Genomic DNA, 12,604 nt, shown 5'->3' with positions numbered 1-12,604 from the left:
AGGAAAAAAAATCTAAAATGAAGTGAAAATACTGTACAAAATAAAAATAAACCTAAAAATTAATCTAAAAACAAGTCCGCGTCGGCGACGCCAAAATTGTAAGATTTTTTTTTAATGAAGTTGTAGTAAATAGATTCGAACTCTAAGACTTGTGTAGATTAGATTTAAAGATTTAAAGAAAATAATAAACAAAGTCGAGAGTTACTGGGACTAGGATTCCACCGAATTCATAACATAAGGCTCAATTATTTATTCTTCAACAATTATAGCTCAATAAATAAAAACATGGGCTCTTATTTTTGCCAAGGTAAATTCTCAAAATATTAGTTATAAATCGTAAGCATGGGACATCAAACATTTAAGCAAGCATGTCCCATCAAATAAAATAATAACTAATTAAATCAAATCATAAATCAATTTAAATAAGTGCAATAGTCATAAAAAGAATAAAATAAATTCACCCGTGTATGAAATTCGGCTTCCTCCGTCGTCCCAGTGTTAGGGTTTAGCTACTCATGATGTAGACACTCTCAAAATATTTTTTATATAGCTCAAATGGTGTTTACAATGAAGAAGGGGAGAAAAATAACATAAACTGGGAATTTGGAACGCTTAACAGGCGTTACAAAGCCACTGTTACAATTTGCAAGCAGCTGTTACAGAAACTATATTAGGGAACTGCCGTAGAATAACTATCACTAAGCCTTGAACTGTGACAGTTCTAAAACGAGAGACCCGTGTCGTCGTCTATGTTCGTCGTCTTCTACCTCTCTGCAGCAGCAGAGAAGTTTCTGCAACTTCTCCTCTTCAGCTCTGTATCCTCTCCCAACTCTCGATAACCTATTTTGTGATCCCCGCAGTACATATATACCCATTTGGACTGAAAATAAATTCTCTTAACTCCAAATAATCCCTTCAGGCAATAAAAATATTCCCATACAAGATACGAGAATTTCTTCCCTGATTTATATCTTCACGCGTTGTTGTTCAGCTTGACTTACTCCAATATGTTTGAAACACGCCCAAGTAGTAGTTAAGTTCGTGATGTCTTATGAAATCTTCCCAAAAATACAACAAATCCCGAGATTATTTCTCTGTCAAATATTCCTTCCCTGAAAAGATTTTATATCCTTCTTCAAGCGTCTGTTGATGTCGACACACTCCTAAATTGTTGAGTAAACAATCAGCACGATTCCAACTCCGTCCAGCCACAGTTAGCACTCCAAAAATAACTCAGAAATTCCGAGAATAACCCATGTATGTGCATATACTCTGTTTTTCTTCCAACACCATGTAAATTCCTTTTCAATCGATTCCAGGGCACATACATTCCATGTTTTAATGAAACAGGTCATTTCCCAACTAATTCCAACTAACTGTCTGATTAAATCTCAGCCGAACCACTTCACAAATATACGCAGATGAACAGCCAAAAACTCGTGAACCCTGATTTATCCAAAACCATGATTCTAGCCAATTCTGGTTGAATCGAACAGCCTTACCAACCCTGTTAGGCCCAAACAGGTCCATTGAAAACAATCCAAGCGATTGAATCTCCTCCAAAACATCCCGAAATTCCAACCATAATTCTTGTTCGTGAATATCAACTTTTCCCGCCAAAAATGTTTTCAAACGAAGAAGAAAGGGTTGCCCCTTATCCTGAACTGGGGTGCGAATAGCCATAGGTTCCAAATAATAAAGAAGGTACCCCTTAGTAACTGGGCGCCCCTTAGTAATTGAGGTCCCCCTTAACAAACATTGAGAGTCCGAATAACATGTGTCCTCCGGGTGCAAATAACATTTTTTCGAGCCAATTCTCCACAAGAGCTTATTCTTGCAAAAACAACTAAAACAAGTTTATTAGACAAATAATGAGTCCTAGCTATTGTAATTACGGGTGAAAAAGCATCGCATTTTCGTGCTTATCAAATTCCCCCACACTTACATTTTGCTAGTCCTCGAGCAAAACAAAACAAGACCCGCTACACAGCTGGTCATATAATAAGAGAGAACAAGAGACTCGCTACACAGCTGGTCATAATTTTATTTTATTTTTGTTTTTGAAGACCCGCTACACAGCTGGTCATAACCCTAACAATAATATTTTTATTATTATTATTATTTTTTTTTAGACCCGCTAAACAGCTGATCAATCATTCCCTTTTTTTCTTAGACCCGCTACACAGCTGATCATGGTTTACAAAAAAAAAAATCCTGAAAAAAGTAAAGTAAAAAGTTAACCACTCCCCACACTTAAACATTACATTGTCCTCAATGTAATTGAGTCATCCAACGTAAAAATTAAGATGGGAAATTCGTAATATTGAAAAAGTAAACGAAAACATAAAAAATAAAATAAATACACCTACTGGAATGTACAAAAACAAATCCCTGAAAATTAACAGCCTGAAAATATGGGGATCAACCCAGAATACAGTATTTACAAACGACAACTTCACAATTATGTTATGAAAATATGGTGACACTGAAACTGTCAGAAATAAAGGATTACTCCCAAACCTAATTTTTAGTTCACATGGAAGTGAGTATAGAACAAAATATGGGGATACTATTGGGACTGAGAAGATATCAATTGGCTCATGCACGATATCAGAAACAGACAAGTCCTCTGGGTATTTGGATGCAAAGTGATCCAACAAAATTTTAGAAGCATACAATTCTAACTAGGGTTGTCAATGGGTACCCATTACCCGGAACCGGAACCGGATCCGGTAGACTTGGGTTCGGTTACGGGTCCTAAAGTTGGACCCATTAGCAACTTAGGACCCGACGGGTAATTACCCGATTGGACCCGAATCTAAACGGGTCCAAACGGGTAATACCCGTTAGATACCCGCGGGTATCGGGTACCCGTTTATTCATACTTTTATTCATGTTTTTGCTAGTTTTAGCTTTGATATTTTACTCGTTTAAAATTTTTTTCTTATATTTAATCTTTATTTAGTACATTAATAAGAAATAATAATATGCTGCTAATGAGACTGGGTCAGTTTCACAATTTTATCTAGAGATGAAGGCAGTGGACAAAAGTTTAGAAAAGGCCGAAGAGCTTAACATCAAGTATGTTACGATGATTAGCAAATCATACGATGTAGCCTTTGCACTCTATGTTTGTGATGGTCGTGACATGGGAGAATTGTGTGCAAAGCGTATTTATGGCAAGAACGATCGGAGGGTCATTGCTGTTTCTTCAGGAATAACAGAAAAGCTTACTCGAAGACATAGTGGTCCTGAGGGTCGTAAATGTTTTCATATTCTTCCAGGCTTATGTGACAATTCGAAACTTAGTGTAGAATGGCATGCAGGACTTGCAGCCAGTGAGACGACTAAACTTGAATTTTCATTTGCTGAGGGTCTGCTGCCGCCACTAGGCGAAGACAAACTTGCCGACCTGCTGAAACTTCTCCACACAGAAGCAAATACCAGAGGCCGTTTTCATCCGTGAATGTGTTTTAACTCTCAAGCATCAAGATCTTCCAAGAAAGGTAAAGAAGCTCACTAGATGCTGCTGTAATAATTAATTAAACTCTCTGGTACTGAACCTGATGCTTTATTAAGCTACTGCCTTTTTATATACTATTATTTCAATGTGACTAGTAGTACATACCAAAAACTTGCCTAGTTAGCTAAAGCATATATGTTGGCACTAAACCAGAAAAGGGTTAACCATATTAAAGCTTCATATTATGAGACCTCAGATCTCAATAATACAACCAGCGGAGCTTCTTGGAAATTTAAGCAACTTTTTCATTACTTTGTTCTGCTCATCTGTTGATAAACTATGACGGAACCTGATAATCATCCTCTGTAGAACTCCTGCATTCTTCAAAAATGTCTTTACAGCATTGACCTCTTCCAAGTGCCCATAAAATTTGCAAAATTTCACGGACTTGAGGCGCAACAACATACACTGAGGCACCACAGCTGCTGTCCAACCACTATCAGTGCTGGATTGGTGTGCAACAAATCCCTGCGAACAGATATCAGTAAATTTTAGGAACATATAAAAAATTATATTAAACGCAATTTATCTGGATAGGTACGCATAATGAGTTATACTTACCTTAGCAAAAACAATTGTCTCTAAATTGGGTGAGATTCTGAGAAAGTTCAATAAAGTTTTATCCTTAGAAAAAGAGATCTTCGAAGTCACTTCCAAACGGACCAATTTATGGAACATGGGCCAACTTGTAAAAAGGTCGTCTGGAAATAAGAGTTCCTATGATCAAAGAGCATAAGTTTGTAAGATTACTGTAATCGAGTAATTAATCAGGAAAACATTGAGTAACTGATTCATGACAATTTACAAATATGCGTCATACCTCGAAAGTGTCACCAGATATCTTTAGACGCTTCACATTAGAAAGCTCTTTAATAACCCCTAGTTGTAATTGGGAAATTCTCTTGTGGCACAGGCACATCAGTATTACAATCACGTTTAAATTCAATCTCCGCATCAACTAGTGATTCAAAGCGGTGCAAAATAAAGTCTTCTACTGATAAATTAGTGTACCTTGTTCATGATGTAATTTAGAGTTATAAGATAACAATTATTTAGAGTTGTTTTCAAGTATATTGAGAGAAGATGGATATTTATCATGTAAAATGTATATCGATTTTCCTGTACTTGAGCATTCCTAATTCATACTACCCTTGGCAAAACCGAGCATGTTTAGTAAAATGTAGTGCATTTCTACATACCATGTTTAATAAATTATAAATCACTTCTAAGATTTTCGACATATCTGAGGGACAGTAGATTTGGTGCGAAAATGTTAATCTTAAACAAATATATGGGTGAGTAACCATCAAAATAATCTACTATGGCTTCACTAGGACCAGTGATGAACAGGTATTTCAAAGCAGGAGCCGAAATTATCAATTGATCAGATATGTTCAACATACAGTCCTCCAACTCCAATTCTTCAAGAACAGGGAGGTTAGAAAAAAACTGTGTAGTTGGATCTTCAGAATACGTATACAGGTTAGCATGCGTAAGCCGGCAGATCTTGAGATTCGGAAAATTTATCGCATCAGGAAGATAAACTGGCCTCCACGTATCTAACTCCAGAATAACCAGTGATGCATATCTCCCACATGAAGGAAGGAAGTCGTCATCTGGCCAATCTTCTCCGGTGAAAACAAACTCTTCTAGATTATGCCTTGTAAACAATGCAGATAGCCATTCTTCAAGCTTTTCCCATTCAGGTTCAAACGTATTATTAGTGTCAATATAGAATTTATTTATATCTCCTGCCTCGTAGTGAAGAGAGAGCTTTCTGTCGACAAAATTCATAATTCTCTGTTCCTACAGGTCAGCTTCCTCGATCGAAAATTTCACTTGACGAAGATCAATAACAGGTAATGATTTCCAAAAGTACCTCCAATGTTTAGATAAAACGCTCGTAGAAACGACGGATTGGGTCGGAAGAAAACTGAAAATGAACTGGATAAGGTGTTCAGGTAATTCACTGTTTCTATCCTCCCCTCGTGATCCTCTAAGGTCTTGGTTTATCAGCACCATGATCTCCAATTAGAAAAACCTAATCAAAGTGCAGGCATGCAGGGTGATGACTAGTTCATATTCTAACTTCTAAGGTTTCTATGTCTTAGAGCATCCACAGTGGGCGAGTATAACCAAATTTATGGGATGAGATCGTAACACAGTGGGACGGAGTAAAGATCAAATTTGGACCAAAGATCAAATTCCAGACCAAATATGGTCGCGACCAAATCCCAAATTCTAATATAGTCGGGCGTAAATTTAAATTACGCTTGATGCTGGGCGTAAATTTAAAGTACGCTTGTTAACGGGCGTAAACCAAATTTACGTATGTTGGTGGGGCGGAATTTAAATTTACGTTTGTTGCGGGCGGAACATAAATTTACGCCTGATGGGACGGACAGAAGAATTCCGCGTGTTGCCAGGCGGACACCAAATTTCCGCCTGTCTGGGGCGGACACCAAAATTCCGCCTCTCTGGGGCGGACACCAAAATTCCGCCCCTCTCAAACGGACTTTTTTTTTTACGCCTGAGCAAAATTATGAAACATGAAATGAAATTTTCGAACGTTAGAATGATAAATTTTTCGAACGTTGGCGTTGGAGATTGCGTAGCAGATTTTTGACCGTTGGTAAGATATTTATATCTTTCGAACGTTTGAAATTGAATGTTAATAACGGGTTTATTTTATACCTATATATACCAGATGAATTCCTTTCACATTTTCATATCATTCGTTTGTATTCGGCAAGAAAAAAATAGTATCAGGAAGAAAAAATAGTTTTCCATATTTCAAATCATTTTGAAAATTTTCATCGAATCGTTTTTAATGTCAACACCACGAATAGCAAGAGGTCCAAATTTTACGACAATCGAAGATGTCACGATGTGTAAAATTCATTTATCAATATCTCAAGATCCCGGCGTTGGAGCCGATCAATCAGAGATTGCGTTGTGGACTCGTATCAAGGATGATATTGAAGCTCATTTACCGGATAAACCAGAGCGGTCTTGGAGTTCCTGGAAAAAACGATATCAGGGAATAAGTAAAGAAGTGGCGTTGTTTTCGGCAAAACAGGCGGAAGTGGAAGGTGAATATCATACGGGATGGGGTCCGGAAATGACCGTGAGTATTCTCTCTGTTTTGAAACAATTATTTTCTAATATTGAGATGCCCATGAACCTAATTGTTTTTAAAAACATTAACAGCTCGAAGAAGTAAACAAACGGTTTAAGGAATGCAATCATGGAAGAAAATTTAGGCACGAAGAGTGCTACCCAATTGTCATAGAAAATATAAAATATAATCGTCGATCGACTTTTGTTTTTGATACGACGCACGATTTGGATAGTAGCGTGAATACCGAGGAAGATGGCACTCAAGTCGAGTCCGGTAACGACACAGATAAAGGAGACATAGAGAATACATACCTTCGTCAGATGGGAAAAAAAGCAGCTAAACGACTGAAGAAAACCGGGCGAGAGAAATCCACGAGCCAAGAGGAATTGATGGGAATAATTATTACACAGCAAGAAAATTTCAATTCTCATTACCGGGAACAATCAAGATTCAAGATGGAACAAAAAAGGCCGAGTTTGCACAAAAACAAGCTGAGCATGCGGCTAAAATAGCCAAGGAGGTCGCAGACGATGAATTTCGCATCATGATGATGGATCTTTCCAAATTGGATCATGTACAAAAGGAGTACTTCGAACTTCGAAAGGCTTTAATAGTACGGGACAAAAGGAGCCAATTATAATCGTCAAAACGGGATAGTTCGAACCTTAAGTATTAAGTCTAATAATAAGTGATAATAGTTTTAGTAGTTTATTTACGTTTTAATATGTATTAATTTTGTCATTAGTCGTATTATTATGTAATATTTGGGATTTAATTTTATCTTCATTTAATTTAATCAACTTTAACTTATTTTGTAACATCTTACTTTAATTTACCAAGTGATGAGTATATGAAATAGAGTTAATACATTTCAATAAAATTATTCGTTAAAATAAAATCACATAATTTTTTCATATGGGAAACAACATTTAATTCCAATATTTTGTCCTCGTCTCCAACCTTTTAATTCCCATATTCTGCCCATATATGTTCGATTAAGTCATCGCGCAAGCGAATATGCCTATCTTTGCTGCGCATATGACGTCGGCGTTGCTCAGCTCTAATTTGGGAAAACTCCTCACTGTTGCCTCTTAATATATTAACCGGTGTCGGGTTGCTACGATGATCATAAACATGTGGCCATTCACCGGGTAGACGCTCATCCTCGACTATCATATTATGTAAGATAATACACGTTTTCATGATATAGGCAAGCACATCTGGATTCCACATTCTAGCAGGTTGTTTGATGATTCCAAACTGTTGTTGAAGTACACCAAATCCCCGCTCTACGTCTTTTCTTGCACCCTCTTGCATCGCTGAAAATATCTCTTTTTTCCTACCAAGCGGATGTTTAAACGCCATTAATAGTAGCAATTTCTGGATATATTCCATCACCTAGATAATACGGCATGTCATAAGAATGACCGTTTACCACATAGTTCACCGGTGGTGCTTTTCCCGTGACCAGACTTCGAAAAACATATGAACGGTTCATCACATTAATATCGTTGTTAGAGCCTGGCATACCAAAAAATGCATGCCAAAACCATAGATCATACGACACCACCGCCTCCAACACGATACTTTCGCTCCCTTTATACGCGGTGTAAGCCCCTGATTCGGCAGATGGACATTTATCCCATTTCCAATGCATGCAATCTAGGCTACCTATCATCCCTGGAAATCCTCTATCTTTGTTTTGGTTGAGCAACAACTCAACATCACCAGCCGTAGGTTCACGCAAATATTCTTTCCCATACACATTGACAATCGACTTGCAGAACCTCCGAGTTGCTTCCAACACCGTGGTTTCGCCTATGCGTAAGTACTCGTCTATTGCATCTGCCGCACATCCATAAGCTAACATTCGCACCGCTGCAGTTACTTTTTGATGAGGGTTTAATCCTAAAACTCCACACGCATCGGGCCTTTGCACAAAATCTGTCTTCGGCTGTAACACCTTCCACTATTCTGTTAAACAATTGTCGACGCATCCTGAATCTTCTGCGAAAAACATTAGGTGGTTGGTTTGGATACGGAGAAAAATAGTCGTTCCACAGAAGTTCAGCACCAGTCTCACGATCTCTTGGTATTTTGATACGAGTTTGAGGCCATTTAGAATTGGTAACAAGGACTCCCATACTAACGGCCATGTTATTTTGCATAATTGCTATTGAATCATCATCCGAGGAATAAAAACTACTATTAGAAGAAGAAGAAGAAGATGAAACAGAAGAACAATAGTGAGCGGTATTCTCATATGCTTCCATATTCTATCCGAATAGAATAAGTGTGTGATTGTAAAAAGAGGTGTGTTGGTATTTATAGAGTGAGTGACGGAGATCACATGCTTCCATTTTCCATCAGGATTAATAAATAAATAAATATAAAGTATTTGACAAATTTTGTAGTGAGGTGTTTGTCGTATTGAAATGACTAGTCGGTGAAATTTGATAAAGTATTCAAATAACTACTCGCTGAAATTTGATAGAAATTTGATAAAGTATTGAACTGACTACTCGCTGAAATTTGATTGCCTATTGAAATGACTACTCGCTGAAATTTGATTGCCTATGAAATGACTACTCGCTGAAATTTGATAAAGGATTCAAATAACCACTCGCTGAAATTTGATAGAAATTTGATTGAGTATTGAAATGACTACTCGCTGACTACACATAACAAAGATAAATAACATAATAAATGTCTAGTATGACTACACATAACAAAGATAAATAACATAATAAATTCAAAGCTAAACCATATAAATAGTCATCACAGGCTAAACATTTCCCGTATCCGGAGGCGCCGATCGCGGTGGGATAAAAGCCGTTCTCGGAATGGGCCTGACCGAGGACGTTGAAGATGATCCTTGACTCATAGAACTCCACACTTGTGGTGGCAATGTGGGGGAAAAGGCGCCGAATCCAATGGAAGGTTGGATGGTGTGTGGCGTTCGGAAAAGAGACAGTTGATACTCCAATTCCGTGATCTTATTATTCTGGTTTCCTATAAGTTCATCTTTCGCTAATAGACACTCCATCCTATCTTTCGTTTCTCGTAATGTAAAATCTCGAAATTGTTTAGTAAAATCAGCATATTCTTGGAATAATGCATAACTATCGCCCTGTCATGAAAAAATGAGATAGATGAGATTTTTTTTTTTTTGGAATTAGCAATGTAAAGTTGAACGAACACTTACGGGCGATAATTGTTGTTGCGGTGGAATAAGAACATGTTCATCTGGTTTTCCAAGTTCGGTAGAATAGAAGTCACCGCTGTACCCAAATGTTTGGACCTCCCAATCAGGATGTGTCACATATTTTCTGAAATTAGTAACCTTTTTCCAATACTCTAAATATACTTCATACTGCACAACTTGCACCACCTCGGTTGCATCAACAAAACCGTCCGCTAGCAGGAGTTTTGCTTGGTCATCACCCAAATGCCCAATAATTACATGTAGTTTCATGGGAACAGCAAACGAGGGATGGTTTTGCCTCCAACATCTTTCTCCTAAATAAACATTATGCTGTATAACCAAAAAGGGAATATAATTGTAGTGAGTACGTTATTAATTAGATAAATAACGAAAAATAAAAAACTATGTTATTGACGATTAATATTAATGATATAATATAAAAAATCATGTCTAACTCACAACGCCATTCCAAGAAAATATCCATCTCGAGTCCGACAGCTTCCTAGCAGACTTTCCCATCTCAGAACTGAGGACGTCGGTGTATGATTCCCATGGGTGCCATGTCACTTGGTCAATCGTCAGCTGATTCAGTAAAATCCTACAACGAATAATATCATTCTGACACCTCCTTCCATTCCATCTGGAAATTACAGGCCATTTCTGTTCATTACCGGTCATTGAGATGTCTGGTCGACATATGCCTAGGTATTCATACCCCCAAAACTAGTCCATAAAATTAATGAATCAAATTAATATATCCAAGGAAATAAACTTAAATGAAAATATACTTTACGTTGAAAATTAAAATAAAATCGATTACCAAAATACCTCTAATATTTGGAAGGGCCCGCTTAGTGCCTTCTGTTGTTTCCTACAAGCTTGTCGGAGACCTGCATACAATCTCGAAAAGGCACTACCGCCCCAGTCAAGGTCTTGTATTTTATCAATTTCTTCGAAAGCAGCTAACCATCCAGCATCAATATAGTTCTTTGCATTAGGAAAGAAAAATTGACCCAAAACATACATAAAAAAGGCAATTGCTATTCTATGGGCGAGGAGAGAATCTTCATTAGCCGCCACCAACTTATCTTCTTTGAAGTATGAGCTTAAATATGTAATTGTAATTGAGTTTGATATCCACGACGCGCCTCTTGTTCCCTGTGTGATATCCGGAAAAATCTTCTCACGGACATAGTCAAATTGGTATAGGCTCGAATCATACGGAACTACATAACCATCACCGATACTCAGTCCAGTTAACATGACCCAATCTAATGGCGTGAACCCCATCTCACCAAATGGAAAATGGAACGTGTTGGTTGTATCCCAAAACCTCTCAACAATATAATCAACAACGGCATGTTGGGTAACGCTACACTCTATGTTCAACAATTTTTCCCACCCCGCTTTTTCAATCAAATATTTAACTCTAGGACAATGTATTGAAATAAATTTATAATAATGAATTACCGATGCCAGACATCCACGATGTTTAAACTTAAATGTTGGTGCGTCTGAAAATGTAATGTCTTCAGTAGCGTGCGGCTTATCATCTTCCACTATAGGAAACCTCCCTAACCCGGGGACGTCGACCTCCTCAATTTGACCGGTAGAGATTAAGTTGTAATCAGCTTCGGTAGATTTTTGTCTCTTGTTGGTCTTTTGGCGACCACTAAACCTCGATATAAACTTGTTCATTCTACGCACAAACATGTTAAATACAATTTCATAATTAAAAGACCAATCCACGAACCATAATAGACATAAATTTAACCGAACAAAATTTCAACATCATAAAATTCCATAAACATAAATTTAACCAAAAAAATAATTATCCAATTAACTATATTTATAACTATTTTAATTAAAAAAAATTCAATTAAAATACGAAACTAAATTAACAAAAAGATAAATTAAATCACGTAACTAAATTAACAAAAAATAATTATCCAATTAACTATATTTATAACTATTTATAATTAACAAAAAAATAAATTAAATTACGAAATTAAATTAAAAAAAATATATTAAATTAAATCACGTAACTAAATTAACAAAAAATAATTATCCAATTATTAATATTTATAACTATTAAATAAAACAAAAATTAAATTAAATTACGAAACAGTAACAAAAGTAATAACATTAACATACTATTGGATTAAGATGTGATTAACCCAATTTTAATAAGATTTGATTAACCCAATATGAATATCCAATTAGTAATAAAGTCTGATTCAATTTTCAACGTAAAAACCCTAAATAAATTCGAACAAAAAATACAATACATGATATTATTATTACACAAATTGAATAAAGAAAGTAGAAAATACATACCTTATAATGGAGTTTTTAGGGTTTTTGTGGAGTTTTTAGGGTATTTGTACGGTTGGTAGATGGGAATGGAGAAGAAGAATATGAACTGAAGAGGACGGTGAAGCAAAGAAGAATATGAACTGTGTAAGAATATGAACTGTGGAAGAATATGAAGTGAGAAGAAGAAGGCTCGTGTAGAAGAGATGGGTTGTGGTTGGGAAGGAGAGGCGGTATTGGTGGAAGGGGCGGTTCATTAAGATTACGCCCGATTTGATCAGACGGACAGGAAGAGTACGCCATAACCCTGAACCCTAATGAAAACAGTGGGACGGAAATTTTGGTTACGCCCGTCTCAGGCGTAATAATATTTTACGCCTGACAAATTCATCACGCGGACAGAAGATGTCCGTCCGTTCAATTCATCACGCGGACACCAGAT

General features: G+C 36.8%; 1 protein-coding gene across 1 annotated transcript; it reads right to left on the bottom strand.

Moving 5' to 3' along the window:
- Positions 1–3,715: 3,715 nt before the first annotated feature.
- LOC113296506 (FBD-associated F-box protein At5g22730-like) lies at positions 3,716–4,442 on the bottom strand. The gene is made up of 3 exons (XM_026544808.1): positions 4,344–4,442; positions 4,085–4,240; positions 3,716–3,991 (listed from the first exon to the last, which is right to left on the bottom strand). Exons 1-3 carry the CDS (start codon positions 4,440–4,442, stop codon positions 3,716–3,718), a joined length of 531 nt encoding a protein of 176 aa, XP_026400593.1.
- Between the last annotated feature and the right edge of the window lie 8,162 nt (positions 4,443–12,604).

The sequence above is a fragment of the Papaver somniferum genome, chromosome 7, assembly GCF_003573695.1.
Source record: "Papaver somniferum cultivar HN1 chromosome 7, ASM357369v1, whole genome shotgun sequence".
Lineage (NCBI taxonomy): Eukaryota > Viridiplantae > Streptophyta > Magnoliopsida > Ranunculales > Papaveraceae > Papaver > Papaver somniferum.
The sequence above is the reverse complement of the archived record's forward strand: the minus strand, read 5'-3'. Positions and strand labels throughout refer to the sequence as shown.

Excerpts from the sequence above, each read along its gene's own strand:
- LOC113296506 (XM_026544808.1), bottom strand. The coding sequence starts at position 4,442 with ATGTGCCTGTGCCACAAGAGAATTTCCCAATTACAACTAGGGGTTATT. Across the intron at positions 4,241-4,343 it reads TATCTGGTGACACTTTCGAG|GAACTCTTATTTCCAGACGA; the intron begins GTATGACGCATA and ends CTTTGATCATAG. Across the intron at positions 3,992-4,084 it reads AGACAATTGTTTTTGCTAAG|GGATTTGTTGCACACCAATC; the intron begins GTAAGTATAACT and ends ATCTGTTCGCAG.